Here is a 16,227-nt window from a genome sequence, read left to right as displayed (position 1 = left end):
ATCAATGTGAATTAATACAAAGAAGATAGTGCTTCTGGTCCTGTGCAGACTGCCTTTCCCTGACCATTAAATTGATTATACTGGCACAGTTGTGGCAATATAGTTAAGATGAGTGTTTTCAAATTTCTGCCATTATAAGTCCTAAGCATTATATTGCTTATAAAAGTCAAACATATCCATCCAATCCCTCTGGAATTGTGCACACATCAACTAGGGGACAAGAGACACCACTCCTCTGAAGTTGGTGCAAATCTGTTGCAAAATGGCGGAGATTCATAAAAAGAGGTTTCAAAATGTTGGACTCCATTGAAACTAGAGGACACAAGCAAATGGCCATGCTGGCAAGATATCTAAATCTATAGCAAAGAAAGTTTGAAATTTTGTTAATTGCAAATCAAACATCTGGCTCCACATGAGAGCATAGCTGCTACTTGGGGAACTACAACAATTCCTTTATAATAATGCCACTGAGGAAGGCCCATTATAGGCCGAAACGCATTTGGCTATGATAGAAAAGGAAGGACATTCCCTATAGACCTGCAATTGTTTTCAATACCCCATAAAATACAGAATTCACATCTTCATCTGATTTAAGGACAACTGGACTTCTAGATACCTAGAAGGCTGACTTATGGAGGACTGACTTGCAAGTTGTATAATTATTTTGGGGTTCTCAGCAATGTTAATTCTCACTTTATAAATTTATGGTTCTACATTTGTTTCCTATTATTACGAGTTTTTTATATTTTTATACACATCGTCCATATTAATGTGTTAGAAGAGAATGTTTATTGAATATTTATCTTTATATTACCTTTTTACTTCATGGTATTTGGAGATATTGCATACTTCCACCATTTATGAATTAGATAGTTTTTAATGCTCCATGCATTTTTTTAAAATTTAAGTTTTTAGGCTGTTATATGGTGGTGGGTTCTTGTTGTGTCCTTTCATACATCAGCTTGAACCCAACCAGGTCCTCTTCAGTGTTTTGGCAACATTATTTTTCACCGCAGAGAATGTATGTTTTTAAATGTTTGATGTCTTTTTAGCATTCCCTCAAAATTCAGGTCCATACTGGACTGGTGACTTTTGCTGGTTTGAAAAACATCACTCTAGTGTTTGAAATCCCCATAATACTGTTTGAACCCCCCACTAATAACAGGGAAAATAACTAAGAGAAAGTTAGCTAAGAACATAACTGAGTCTGCTCATTGAGATTTCTGAAGCCAAAGTTGGGAGGCGCAAGTCCTGGCAATTTCTAGTGAGTGACTTCCTGGTTCTGAACATAGGTGTTTGAGAAGGAATTCACCACCCCCCTGCCCTATTAGCACTTCACTGTTGCTGAGAGCACATACCATGCTCCCAGATGATCCGTGCTGCTTGGTGCAGTGTGGAGCTCTGGAGGTTGGGATGACATGTGCACCATGTGACATGCACAAAGCATTTGGAGATTCCCCCAGGAGATGGGTGCTCTAGGCGCCCATCTCTGTGTCCACTGGGGCTGAATATAGCCTCAGCTATCACATGATCCCAGAGCTCGCTTGAGCCCTTCATCTTGCCTAAGAGCTGGGTTTAAAAGTTGGGGTAGGCAGTGATGCTCCACTGGTGGTTCCCAATCAGACTCAATCCTGGTGGTTCTCGCCTGCAGCCTTACTCAGGCTGGGCTTCCCTAGCCTGGGTTAGGGTGTACGTGAGAAGAGCTTCAGTGACTGTTCAGGAACATTACTCAAAGTAATCCTACTGAAATTAGGGGAATGCCTAATATCCTTTTAATTTCAGTAGACTGCTTTGAGTAAGCCGTTATCCTATCAGCCATTAACCATTAAGTGGAGATCTGAGGCTTAAAGGGAAGAAATCTACACCATCTGTGCTCAGAGGCTATGTCATGTACAACATTTAAAATATACTACTTTCTAAACAGAAGGAAAAGAGACAGACACTAATAATTGCCATTAAAACACGACTCAATTTTATTAAAAGAGGAAGAAGATCCAAGGCCAGAAGGGCTTATACAAGCTCTTCAGAGCTCTGCTGTAGCCAGAGAACAGGCCCTGGAAAGGTGGAGGGAGGGCTGCAGTGATATAAGTGCTCCCATTGGTTTCCATCCCTTAAAAGAGTTGGAGTTTCAAGAATTGGGGGGCTCTTGTTCTCTAGGGCAGAGATTCTCAACGTTGGGTCCCCAGATGTTACTGGACTTCAACTCCCATAATCCCCAGCTCCAGTGGCCTTTGGTGGGGGATTATGGGAGTTGAAGTCCAATAACATCTGGGGACCCAACGTTGAGAACCCCTGCTCTAGGGGGCTCACAAAACTCCAATAATCTATTATACTCCTAGTGTTTGTAAGCCTGTTGGATAACGGGCGCTAGTGGAGCTGTGCGCTCCGGACCCCCGCTGCCATTCCCCCTCCCGCCACCCACCGCCGCCCGCGGCTCCAGCCAGGCCCGCCACCCACCGCGGCTCCCGCCGGGCCCACCAGTGCCCGAGCCCACCGCTGCATCGAGTTTCCCCTGCCGCCTCGTCCGGCAGCCATGTTGGGTGGCCAGAAGCGGGCGCCCGAAGAAGCCGGGTATGCAGCGGCGCGGCCAGGCCTCGGCCATGGCTCCGCCACGCCACGTTCTCTGGCCGAGACGGCGGCTTAGCTGCCACCTCGGCCAGTGTCCCCCGCCACTGCTTACCCGGCTTCTTCGGGCCGGCCGCTTCTGGCCGCCCAACATGACCACCAGGTGCTGGCGTTCGCGGCTGCCTTGCTCTGTTCTGGGCATGCGCTTTGCGCATGCCCAGAACAGGCAGGCACGAATGCACGCTTGGTGTCCGTCCACAGACGGACACCAAGCGTTTTATTAGAGAGGATATACTCTAATACATGGTCAAAAGGTGCAGTTCAGTGGGTTAAGGCCTACTATTTCAGTCAGATTGGCTTAAGGCCTAACGCTGTTTTGCAGATAACACCATCCTGAAATAAATCAAACAAGAGAACTGTTGGGCTTAAGGGATATTTTTGGGAAGAGAATCTGTAGTTTTGGACACAGTTGTTAAAGTATTTGTTATTTTTAATTATCTGTGTGTATGTGTATATGTGTGTGTTACATAGGAACATAGGAAGCTGACATATACTGAGTCAGACCATAGGTTATTTAGCTCAGTATTGTCTTCACAGACTGGCAGCGGCTTCTCCAAGGCTACAGGCAGGAATCTTTCTCAGCCCTATCTTGGAGAAGTCAGGGAGGGAACTTGAAACCTTCTGCTCTTCCCAGAGCGGCTCCATCCCCTGAGGGGAATATCTTACAGTGCTCACAGTTCTAGTCTCCCTTTCATATGCAACCAGGGTGGACCCTGCTTAGCTAAAGGGACAAGTCATGCTTGCTACCCCAAGACCAGCTCTCCTCTACCCTGAGACCAGCTCTCCTTATTTTAAGGAAATGAAAAAAATGAAGTACAGATTTAAAGTGAACACAAATTACCTACTTCTTGTGTAGGTAATTGTGTAGGTAATTCTTATTCACTGTGGAATAATCGTAAGTTAAGATCACACTGTCACTATTACTGAATCCACTAATTTCATTTAATTTTGTTTTTTCAGATGGTGGTGGGGAGTGTGGCTTTATCTTAGTTGAAGGTTTTACAAAATGTTTGCTGTTCAACATCAGGATGTTCTACCTTGTGGTTGGGTAACCTTGTCCCCATAGTGTCTAATCAGATCCCCCCTTTTAAAACAACTGGAAATGCAATAATCCAAAAACCTTCAATTTAAGATGAGAATCAAGATGCTTTACATTTTCACTCATGCTCTAAAAAGAATGGAAATTTCAAGTTAAGGTGCTCATCTTAACTTCTATGTTAAGCTGTAGAGACTTTGTACAGTTTGGTATTTGATAATGGCTTTAGAAATGGGGTTCCATGCACCCACACTTTGCCTTAATCTTTCAGCTGGAAATTGGGCTGGGGATGGATGCATCCAGGCAGATGTTTACTTCCTAGAGATGCCCTGATGAATTTCTGCCTGATGCACCTCTGATCAAGGCAAAGTGTGGGTGCATGAAGCCTCATTTCTAAAGCCATCATCATCATATACCAGACTGTATAAAGTCTTACAGCTTATATGGCATGGAAGTTAAGATGGGCACCTTAATTTGCAATTTCCATTCTTTTTAGAGCAGGAGTGAAAATGCAAAGTATCTTAACTCTCATCTTAAAGTGGAGGTTTTTGGACTACTGAAACCATTCAGTGTTGAGCCACAGCATTTTCTCTTTTAGTTCTTAGCTGCTCTTAGTGGCATAAGTATCCAGTTATCAAGGAGCAAAAAGAGAGACAAGCGTTAATGCACTGTAAGCACTGCAGCACCAGCCCATGTGAGTCACTTCTCAGCAGAATGCTTAAAACTGTTAAGGAGATTAACGAAATCACCAGTTTACCTGTCAACGTCAACCCCCGCCCCCTCAAAACTACCCCTAACATGCCTTCAAATCTCTGCTGCCTGACAGGCTGACGCTTCCAAAAGTCGGGCAGTGTCTGGCTGAGGAATTCACAGTGTCTTTGTTTCCAGAGTATTAGGCATTTTCACAAATGAGGCTTAAATCATTTATCTCTCACATGTGCATGCCCTTCTGCAAGAAGCTCAGGGTGGCATGCATGGGGTATTGTCATTTTGCTCTCACAACAACCCTGTGATGCTTATTAGGCTGAGAAATAGTGACTGGCCCAAGCTCACCCAGCAAGCTTCATGGGGATTTGAACTTGAGCCTTTCTGGTAGAAGCCCAGTGTTCTACGCTGGAGCAGGCCTATCATGAAGCGAGGTGAGGTGGCTGACTAGAGTGGAAGCTTTTGGGGATGCCAGCAGGGTGGTAAAGTGCCCCTCCCGCCCCACCTCTGCCATGGGAGCAGTTCTTTGCTGAACCGGTGCCACACTGCTCAGCAAAGAGCTGTTCCAAGATGGCCGTCTTCCTCCTCCTCCCACTTCTACTCTGCTAAACGGCAGAGATGCATGCAGAAAGGATTGAACTGGGCCAGTGGAGTGCCTGCCAGTCTCGAACGGCACTGTGGAGTCGCTCTGGGCCAGTATTGACTCCAAACGCTTCCTCCTTCTGCTCCCTTCCCTGGTTTGTCAAAGTCCAGGGCCAGAGGAGAGGAAGCAGTCTATGGGGAGTGAGGCTTGCTCTGGCTCCAGCTCACACACTGCTGGGTAAGGTGAGTGGGGAAGGGCTGTGTGTGTGTGTGTGTGTGTGTGTGTGTACAAAAGTATGATGAGTTGAGCAGAGGGGGTTGGAAGGAGATGGAGTGATTGGTGACAGGTGAAGAAATGTGGCCATGTTTCATGGGAGCAGATGGCATATTGGCTTCCCTGCCTCAGATGCCACAGGGGCTCAAGCTACTACTGCTCTACCCACTGCACTGCACTGGGTTGTTGTTGTTTTTTAAAAAATACAGGTTACATATTTGAATATAAACTATAAAGTTCATTTCCTATACAAAGTATTTGCTATCAGCTTTCTATACTTTATCGGTGTTCAGCTAGCATGCCGTGTCCCGTAACCGGGTCATTTTTTACTTCCCTATGTAGACAATATATTGTGCGTGCATGCAGACATCCACACACAAGTACATGCTTTGTGTACACGGCTGTATGTGTCTTCATTTTAAAAGCGAACCTGGGTACAGGCACCCTCAAATGTAGGGTACAGATAGGAAGTGTACCACCGTATGTGCATTGAGCATAGTATGGGAATAACTGTGTACAGATCTGTATGTGCGTAGACTGTACCCAGACATAATTTATGGATAGGGCTAAGGTGACTCACACTAGCATAAGCTCTGCTGTCTTCTTTTGTTATTTCTTTTGAGGTTGCCAGTCTGGTTACCACTTTGCTTCTGGGCTCAGTTCAAAGGGCTGGTCTTTAAAGCCCTAAACAATCTGGGTCTAGGGCTGCTTTCTTCTGTACGAGCCTGCTAGTGCACTCTGTTCAAGACCCTGTTGATTCTGCCACATGCCCGCATTTGAAGTTTGCCAGGCAGGTGACATGAGATGGAGCCTTTTTGGCCACAGCACCTAGACTATGGAATGCCTACTCCAAGGAGACCTGTATGGCTACCTTCCTATTTGCTGCTTGATGAAGCAGCTAAAATGCGGCTTTGCAAGGAAGTGTTTGGCCTGGATTCGTTTTATGTGCTGCTGTTGTAAATTTCCTTTTGGCTGCTTTAAAAATGTCTGGTGGCTGGTTTTTTAAAAAAATATTATTTGATATTTTTTAATGGATAGTTTTAAATTTCCTACTATGAGCTCTCTTGAGGGTCTCTGACCGAAAGGCAGTATAGAAGTGTTTTAATAAATAAATAACCTCAGTGGGCTGGGGGTGGGGACAGAAATACAAGTAGATAGAAGAGAGGTAGACATATAGTGTACAATTTATAAAAGTAAAAATGGGTTCCATGTTGTAGGTTTTGGTGAAAGGTGGATCCTGGCCAGTGGCATAGGGAGAACACCGGAGGTCCCCTTCTATCCCACCACCGCTACCTCCCCCCCACGCCCCGTGTCTGATGTCAAATGCAAAGGGAGCATGGTCGAATTTGCAAATGGGGCCACGCCCCCGTTTGCGAGTAAATTACAACCAGTGCCACGTTTGCAGCAGCGGCCGGGAGCGCCTTTCCCTGCTTGTCAAGGCAGGGAGATGCGTTCCAGGCTCGGAACCCAGCACTGGCTGAAGCTTTTCAAAAACGGGGTACACGGCCTTATTTGCAGATGTGACCACACCCCCTGAGCATCTGGTGTCAGACTCAGGGGTGTAGCTGCGGCCCTAGGTGTGGCTCCTGGGTATGGAGGCCCAGGTTCTTTGAAACCCCTCCCCCTGCACCAAGGTGGCTCTGCCCCATGATCCTGGCTCTGAAAAGGTTGAATAGTAGTCCCGTATTGTATTAACAACATTCACAAGCAAGAAGATGTTGCAGACCATAATAGGGCCATAGCCCGATGGGGGATGGGGCCTTGGCTCAGTGGTAGAGCATCTGCTTTGCATGCAGAAGGTCCCAGGTTCCATCCCTGGCAGCATCTCCAGGTAGGGCTGGGATAGACTCCTGCCTGATACTTCAGAGAACTGTTGCCAGTCAGTGTAGACAATACTCAGTTAGATTGACCACTGGTCTACTTCAGTATAAGGCAGCTTCCTATGTTAGTTCTAATATTTGACAATAATACTAGGCATTTCTATAGAGCTTTTGAATGTTCAGAGACCTTTGCATCTATTGTTGTCATCCTTACAACAATTCTGTAAGGTTAATATAATACTTATATGGAAATGGAGAGTCTGAGGGTTTGCCTAACATCACTTGTTAAATTTATGGCAGAGGTGAGATTTGAACTGGGGACAGTCCTGATTTGTAGCTCAGTCATTTAACCACTGTGCTACACCAGACCAAAGAGCATTCCCTGGGCATCACTTGTGAAAATGTCCTTAGCCACCAAGACTGGCTCTTGCTAGGTCTGTACCAGGCTCCTTTTGTTTGGTTTCTTCCTATAAACCCAGCCATGATGCCCTGACTCTAAAGGAAACCACAAAAGCCTAATCATCATGTTATCTCCAGACTTGGTCTGCTCTTGGAACCTGTCCCTTTTGCCCTCCTTCATTCCCCTCTTATAATAGTTTCCACATGTTTATGCACAAATGCAGTACATTTTAAAAATCCTTGGCACAGAAATCAATTAAGCAAACCACTTTGTAGCATCTCTGCAGCAAGAGTGATTTATAAATGCAATAATCTTACTCTGAAACTGTGACCCACCACAAGTTCAAGCCCACCAAGGAGAGGAATGAAAGAGAACAAAGTAGCACTTAGTATTTAATGGAAATAGACTTTTAATGATGATGGGGGTCTCTTTCACTCAAAGCACATCTCAAAAGGAACATTTCTCACCTTTTATAAAAATTGCAAGTAGCCACGTTGGTCCATTGGGAAAAGATCCAAAAGCAACAGCAGTGTTCTTCTACCTTGATTAGGCCCAACAAAAATGTTATGAAATAGTGAGCAAGATTTTAAATTCTTTAGAACTCTTCTTCAGGATGGATGTTAAAGGTGGGGAGAAAAAGTGTTTCTGGGCATGGTGAAAAAGCTCTTTGTAAGAGGGGGTGGAGGAGGTGCTGTGCAGACAATTTAGGTTAGATCATGCTAGATGCAAAAGTGGGGTGGCCGGGTGGAATCAGGTTGTACCAAAGGCTAGCAGGAAAAAGAAACAAGCCCTTGCTGGCACACTTGCCCTTAAAAATAGAAGAGGTAGCAGTTATTTGGCTCTTTTTCTAGCACTAATTGTGTTCCTTGTAAGGCAGAGAACAGTGAAGAAAAGTAAAGAAAAATGTGATCATTTTTGAATTAGCAAAACTCGAGATAAATTTTAGGCAGGATACTCAGTAAATACAACAGTGACCAAATTGGGTAGTGGTTGGAGGGCGGGATCCCCCACCCCAGTAGTCAGTGTCCCATCATTACTTCTTCCAGTTCTAGGTCCAACTTCTTCCAGTTCTAAGATCCCTGTCCAGGATGGTCAACTTTGGTATTCTTCGTCAGATAAAAACTGCAGGTACCAATCTGTGCCTTAATAAAAAGACATATTTTAAAAAACAACAGCAACACCTTTTCAGCCTTGGTTACCAGTTGATAGAGGGTGACAAGTCAAGCCCCTCTGGGGGACCCTCTGGCAACTTAGCCACTGCTGCCGCCACCACCCACCAATCAGCCCCCACTCTGTGAGAGGGGATTCAGGGGAAGGACGTTCCTAAGGCACCCTGTTCCTCACATGGCCCTCTATCTCCCGCCCCTCTAACTTGCTAGGACAAGAGGGGATGGGGCCAGATGATGCTTGGAGAGGATAAATCACTTCTGTTTCTGCCTTTCTCTTGATCCTTTGCCTTCCAGGGCCTTTTCTCAGCTGAGAAAGACAAGAAGGAATTCTTGTATCTTTTTACCCCTGCCCTTCCACCTCTCCCTCTCTCCAATCTATCTATTCAGCTTCAGGAAGACCTGAGGGGAGAAAAGCTGGCAACTAAGAGGGAGGGGGCTAGATCCAGCCTGGGTGATGCCATTTGCTGACCTTTTGCTTGCTGGCACACGTGCCAGCGAACAACACACATACTTGTAAAAACGACAAACTAAAATATACTACACTTGTGCTTTCCCACGCTGCAGTCGCCATACGCAGAATTTCTGGTAACTCGCACTGGTTCTCAGCCACCCTCCTTGCCCCTGGCAGCATACACCACAAAAGGAGAGTCTGTTAATATCACTAGCATCTGTGTCCTCTCCATGGATCAGCTTCTTGATTTCACAGCAAGGGATATCACATGCTCTCTGGTGCTCACTGTATCAGGGTGAGCTCAGGACAATGTGCTCTAGTCTGACGCAGCTTGTAAGCGTAATGGGTGAGTATTAATGAGTGGCAACAGTGATATCAATAAGCTGTAGTGACAGACCCCAGCTAACCCACTGATCACACTTTGTAAAAATCAAAGTAGCACTTCACAGGGTTTGTTTGTTCACTTGGTCCACTGTAAATGCAAGAAAGTAGAGTTCTGCTCACGACCTGTTACTTGGGTAGTGGGGAGGGCAGGCAGGGACTGCAGACTATCTGCCAACAGCTCCAATCTCTGCCCACACATGCACCGGCGCGGCGATCACCAGAGTGCAGGCAGGAGGGGGAAAGCATGTTCTGAGTCCTCCATGGATCCAGAGTGCAGTGCGCAAGCAACAGAGTGGCTGCTTTTAGTACAGCAGCCGCTCTGCTCAGAGGGACTCTTACCCCTGGACTTCCGGGCCAAAGTCCAGGGGCTCCACAACCTCTGAACCCCCCCCCCCCTTTAGTCTGTCCTGGGTGGTGTGGTTGCCTGGCCAAGCATGATTATGCTTAATTTGCAAGGGAAGGGGGGCCTCCAAAGGCCTTTAGGTCCAGGCTCCAAAATTACCTAGGTGTAATTCTGGCTCCACTCTAAACAGCTGCCTGTTTCCTCTGGCCACTGCCGGAAATGGTGGCAGGCTGATAAGGAGCCCAGTAACCCAGGGGCAATCGTTCAAACAATTGCCTATCAAGGTAAAATGAACCTGTGGTTCCTTTTATCCCAGTAAAATCCTGGGTACAAAAGGCAGGCCACCCTCAACTGAAGCAGCTGAGAGCGGAGGGCAACCCAGACAGGGCAACCCAGACCGTTCATGTAATGAGAATGCCCTCGGTAACTTGCTTGCTCTCTGTGATGTGTTGAAGTTCATCAGACGTGAAGCACTGTTTAGATGTTGTAGAAGGTACCATAACTCCTGCACCTTAACAAAAAGCAAAAAAAGTTGAACTAGTGAAGGCAATTCTAAAGATTGGTATCAGTCTTCGGCACCTAGCTTCATTGTCTGCATCTTGAGTTACAGACAATCTGAAGTAACAGATCGCTTCTTCCATCCTTGTGCCTGAAAGTTACATCCTAGCTCTAAATAAACTGATTGCGTTTGGAAATTTGAAGAGTATAACTACCCCACTGATTCAAACTGGTTTATTAGTCATTCCCTTTCCTTAACAAAAAAACCAACCCCACAACAATCCTGGGAACTAAAGTTCTGTAAGGGGGTGATCTCAGCACCTTCATCAGACTACGGTTTCAGGATTCTTGGTTGGGGCGGGCGGGGGGGGATAAACTGGTATAAGTCTAGTATCAGTTTGAAGTATAGATATGCTCCAAGTGCCATGTTCTGCTGCATGGTGTCCATTCATGCTTCAGATTTAAACCAGGTATAAACTGGTTTGATTGTCATAGGTTCCCTCAAAATAGTCTGTGAATTAATTTTCTGAAGATGCCAGCAGTAAGTTGTTTGAGATCTCAACCCCCTCAGAGCACTGAGTTCCTGGACTTCTTTGGCTGGCCACTATTTTAATTAAACAGGCTTGAAAGTGGTTTAAAGAACTGTGGCAGCTCCTCAGCATGTTTTAGGTATATACTGGCAGTCTGATTTTTAGAGATGTGAAGAATGTGGCTATCTTCTGAGAGAAGGCACTGTGATCAGACAGACAGCTTTAGGATCTGGTAATACAGCTCAGAGAGGTACCTTTATGGAGTGCCCATTATTCCTGTGTGTGAATTGCCTCTTTTATGAAACAAGCAAAGCTGATAGATTTCACTGTAGCTTTTAAGCAGTTAAATGCTAGTTAAAACCTGTGAACATGTCCACATGCCTTCCTCTAAGGAGTGAGCTTCTTAGCGTGTGGCGCCTCTTGGATTAAGGAAGATCCTCCACGCAAATAAGCGGGGGAACCAGCTGGAACTTTAGCCCCAGAAACAAAGATGCAAGTATACTTATTTTCATCCTTAAAAAAAAAAAAAAAAGCTATTCTTTGAGATGGAAAGAGGCAGGCCACAAAAGCAAAGGATTTGCCAAGAAGCTGGTGGAAAGCCATACATGGTTAGTGCGTCATGTAGGGCTTAATTGTTGGTGACTTTGATTCTCCTAAGCAAAAGTCAATGGCCTGTTTGTAACTTTTATATACCTATGCAATAATTGTTCACTATAGAAATCAGTGATCACCCTGATTACAGTCTGAAAGTGTTGAGGCCCTGTTAAGGACCACTGCTCACAAGCTGTATTCAAGTACAGGTGCTTGAGTATGAAATACTTACATATAATATCAATTATGTAGGTGTGTATGTATTTAAAGTGTGGTGTTTCCCCTTTAAAATGGAACCTAGAAAAGAACACACACACCATTTAAAAGAAAGAAGTTGAGCTTCATGGAAGACATTGTTTATGGACCCAATTTCCATCAATACTATAACACAAATGCAGTCTAGCTGCTCTGAGTCACCTGAATCTTGGCCTGCCCCTCAGTCTAGTAGAGAGAGAGGAGCAATGTAAATAGAAGGTTTCCCACCTGGGGAAGGGAGCATAACTCAGTGGTAGACTCAGAGGTGTACCTAGGTATTTTTGGAGCCTGAACCTAATGGGCTTTGGAGCCCGGACCTTAAGGGCTTTGGAGCCCCCACACACCTCACCCCCCTGGCAAGTTAAGCATCATCCCCCTACACACACACACACACGCACACACACGCACACGCACACACAGTACTTTCAACATGTAGATTCCTGACGGCACAAACAGCAACTGAACTCACAAGAATGTAAGACTATAGACAGGTATATTTATGCAAATATGCATTAGCAGAAACATTTCAACACGCAACTTAACATATTCCCACTGCACATATTTTGTTCGCCACTCCCCTCTCTGTCTCTAAAGCAGAGGTCACACTCGGCTGCCTAGTGCAGCACAGGCCAGTGGCATGGTGTAGCAACACCACCACCTGGGACAGAGGATTTGGGGGGCCCCAGGGGGAGTGGAGGCCCTGGACTTCCGGGCAGAAGTCTCTGGGAAGACTGCATGCAGGAGGTTCCAGGTTCCATCACTGGCAGCTGCAGGTAGGTCTAGGAAAGAGTAAAGCGAGTCAGTGCAGACAATTCCAACTAGATGGGCCAATAGTCCTACTCAGAATTTAAAAAACATCTAATATGCTTCCAGGAAAGAAACTGTGAGGGTAGGCTTGTTCACATGAACAGAGTAGGAGGAGAGCCCAGCCTGGGAAGGAGAGCCGAAGGTGCTCCTGGTTTTTGAATGGAACCTGGTAAGGTGTGCCATCCTACCCAGCTGCCATCTTTCACACAGTCATTCTCCCCACCTCCTACTTTGATGTTTCCAAGCACATGACTGAAAATTGGAAGTGCATCTGACTCTCCTACCCAGGGCGGACACTTCTCCGACCCTGCCAGCAGTTGTGTGAACAAGCCTGTTTCTTGATAATTCTTCTTTTATGGCCAGTAGGTGGATTCTCCAAGGACCCACCTGCAGGTCATGAAAGAAAGAATGAAGAAGAGACTGGCTCATAGGAATCACTCTGTTTATCTTGCCCAGGGACCCATATAATCTGCCCTGGTATCTTAGTACCCTAGTAACCAGGATGCCTCCTGCCCACAGTAGACAAAAAGCCTGTGTCATCTCCAGAAAGTGGACCAGAGGGTATTTCTGGGACATCCTTGAATGACTTCACTGAAACAGATTCTTCTGATAGCAGAAAAGTGAGGAATATAATCCTGTACATAAAGAATGGTTAGATCCAGTTCATTTTCCAAGCAGGGAAACATACCACTCTGGGAGAGCTGTTATCCTCGGCACCTGCCAGCATAATGAGCATAAATGTACCATATGTTCACATCCAACCAAGGAAACAGAAAAGTGATAAAATTCTCCCCATTCCATGGGTGGGCACAACCAGTGACTGGATGTGCACATGGCTGTGTGCCCATCAAGATACCAAACTAAGAATAAACCCACAAGAATGTTTAGTACTATATGAACACTGTCAAGGAAGACACTTGAAATTTTTTGTGTATGATCTTGTAAAGAAATAATTAAACCCCACAAAGTTAATACAGACAACTGAAAGGCTGTACGTGTGTGTGTGTTTGTAGGGTGTAAGACATATTATATAGTTCTATATATTATATTTCATATAGATAGGTAGGTGGGTAGATAGATAGATAGAGATATAAAACTCATATACAAAATCCCATTGTTTAGATTTCTGTTGCAGGCAATGAGAATTTTTAATTTCTTTTATCTCTGGAGTTTTCATTATCATTTAAATTTCATTTTACATTAATTGATCGGGGATTAGCAAAGCCATTATTCAGAAATCAGACGAAGACGAGCCAGATGCAATGAATAATTCATGGCGCCCAATTATATGTTACAGTTCTGGTGTACTTTTACAATTCTGGTGTACTTTAAAACTTGCCTCTAACTTCCAGTCTGTTGTGAAATGAAATGACGCGTAGGCACTTAAAAGTCAAGCAACTGCACCACTATCTCTCAGCAGCTGTGCTCTCTGAACCTTGCCACCTCCCTTTTAAAACTTGAAACACTTTAAAACGTGGGTAGAGGGCGGGAAGGGGGAGATGAAGAGGGAGAACTGGTTTTCAGAATATCTAGAAAATGTAGCTCACCTAGACCTTAAAAAAAAAAAAAAAGGATTGGGAAGAGAAACCCCTGGGGAGAGCCAAGAAAAAAACACAAAAATTCTCCTGGGTGGAAGGATGAGCTGGAGAATGCAGACTAGCAGGGAAAGAAACCACTACAGCATGCCATCTGAGAGCTAAATTGTCCTGTATATAAAGATGCATGTGCTTTGCAGAGAAAGAACTGCTGTGCCATGGATTATTCCCCCACCCCACCCCATTCCATTCTGATACATATATTTGGAAGTAGATGGTGGACTGATGTTTCAAGGTAGATTTCCAGACAGCCTATCCTGATGCACTTACTGGGAAGCCAGGTGGCCCAGATACTTCTTAACACAAATGATCAGAACCAAAACCTTTTTTAAAAATAAGTCCTATTGATAACACACTGTGGGTGAGTGTAGCTGAAAACATGCCTTGAGAATAGGGTGTAAGTAAGGGCGTAGTAAGGTTGGAGTGGACCCTGGGACAAAAAGGGAAAGTGGGCCCCACAGTCTTCCACCTCCTCCTTTTATGAGGTGGTGGCAGGAGGAAAGCAAAGCAAACTATCGCTTAGCTGGCGGGGCAGGCCCCCTCTCTCCCTCAGGGCCCCAGGGACATTTCTCTCCCTCCCCCCCCCCTCCTCCAGTTATAGCTAGGCCCCTGGTCATCAGGCCTCAGGCATTCCGTTTTGCAAAGGTGAGTCGTCATCATTCCCTAACGCACCAATTTCCTTGTAAGAGAAGGGAAGGGCTGATGTCAGGCAACTGCATCGATCCAATGCCGGACTGCTCCTATCAAGAGCAGGATTTTGTGCGGCTGTTTTGTTTTTGTGTGTAAATGGCTTGGCATCAGAATTGAAGCATTGCTAAGGGGACCTACGTGCAATTTGCTGGCAGAGCCCCTGTGGGACTCAGAATTCCAAAACAGACCCTCCTTATCCAGAACATAAATGTAATAGAGAGAGAGGCTCCGACTCATATACGCTCTACTCCTGAAGACAGACACAGGACTGGCTTCCTCAGTTCGGACTGCCACCACCGCACCCATTTGTCTCCCCCCCCCCTTTCTGTAGTCCACATTCACGCTCCACTTCTGACCTTGCAGGAGGGAGAGGAAGCGAGAGAGAGAGAGCGCGGTTCTGTTTCGGTAAGGTTGCTTCTCAAACGGCCGCGAGCTGCAGCAGCTTCGCCAGGGCCGCTAGGTGGCAGCCTTTGTCTTCCCTGCCACTCTCCCTCCCTCTCCCTGGGAATCTTCTGATCCTTCCTTATCAGGGCAGCCCGCAAACTCGACTCATGCGCTTGAGCGCAACCTGCAGCCGCTCCGCTCCGCTCCCCTCCCCCGCTCGGGAGCAGCTAATGGGCTGCAGCAGCTCCCTTTACCTGCGTGGAATGTCTTGGGCAATCTTCCCCTCCCCACCAAAGTCCAGAGCTCTCCCTCTCCTTTCTCCCCACCCCCGCACCGGACAGTGGGGCTGCCCCCATTAGAGCGCCGCAGCAGGAGCTCCAGCCCCACCTTCTCCCTCCCAGGACCTTTCATCTGGGGGAAGTTTTATGACACTTGGTTGAATGTGCAAAGTTTTTAATTAGACTCGCCAGACAGCCCGAGGCAGCAGTAGCGCCACGAAGTCTTCATGCTTCCCCTCTGCCTTTTTTGCAGCACAACAAGCCGCTCTACTCCTTTGAAGACAATGCCGACTATGTGTACGATGTCACGTGGTCCCCAGTGCATCCCGCGCTCTTTGCCTGCGTGGACGGGATGGGCCGCCTGGATCTCTGGAACCTGAATAATGACACCGAGGTGAGGCGGGGATGGGATCGGGGCCTGGGGGGAGCTTGGGGTTGGCTGGCTCTCTCTCTCTCTACTCTGCTTTGCAAAGGGAGGGAGGCAGGGAGGGAAGGGAAAAGACGTCTGCATCAGATCCAGCCATCTGTGCCTGCAGTCCATCCTCTCTTTTCTGCTGTTTGCTCATACCGGGGGGGGGAAGACCTCTTTTTTTTCTCCCCCCTCCCCGCCGTCTGTTGCATGGGCCACCAACCTCCGCTCCCCGCAAGTCCTCCTCTTACATGGTTTCAAGGGACAACAAATGCACTCTTCCTCCACCCTCTCTAGCTTTTTCCTGCATCATAATATAGGAAGCTGCCTTATACCGAGTCAGGCCACTGGTCCATCTAGCTCACTATTCTCTTCCCAGACAGGCAGCGGCTTCTCCGAGT

At 46.3% G+C, this 16,227-nt stretch overlaps 1 protein-coding gene and 1 long non-coding RNA gene across 14 annotated transcripts in view; one reads left to right on the top strand and one right to left on the bottom strand.

The window, feature by feature from the left end:
- The window catches only part of DYNC1I1 (dynein cytoplasmic 1 intermediate chain 1), a 344,861-nt gene that overhangs the window by 289,204 nt on the left and 39,430 nt on the right, over window positions 1-16,227 (top strand). For all 13 annotated transcript variants that reach the window (XM_053264854.1, XM_053264852.1, XM_053264850.1 and 10 more), the window contains one exon: window positions 15,671-15,811. In XM_053264854.1, the coding sequence (XP_053120829.1) occupies window positions 15,671-15,811 (141 nt within the window). The remainder of the gene's footprint in view (window positions 1-15,670; window positions 15,812-16,227) is intronic.
- LOC128331439 (uncharacterized) lies at window positions 9,992-15,286 on the bottom strand. The gene is made up of 3 exons (XR_008310300.1): window positions 15,112-15,286; window positions 11,641-11,705; window positions 9,992-10,300 (listed from the first exon to the last, which is right to left on the bottom strand). It is a non-coding gene; the product is annotated as an uncharacterized LOC128331439 (long non-coding RNA).

Source organism: Hemicordylus capensis, chromosome 6, assembly GCF_027244095.1.
Source record: "Hemicordylus capensis ecotype Gifberg chromosome 6, rHemCap1.1.pri, whole genome shotgun sequence".
Taxonomy (NCBI): domain Eukaryota; kingdom Metazoa; phylum Chordata; class Lepidosauria; order Squamata; family Cordylidae; genus Hemicordylus; species Hemicordylus capensis.
This window is presented reverse-complemented; position numbering and strand designations above follow the sequence as displayed.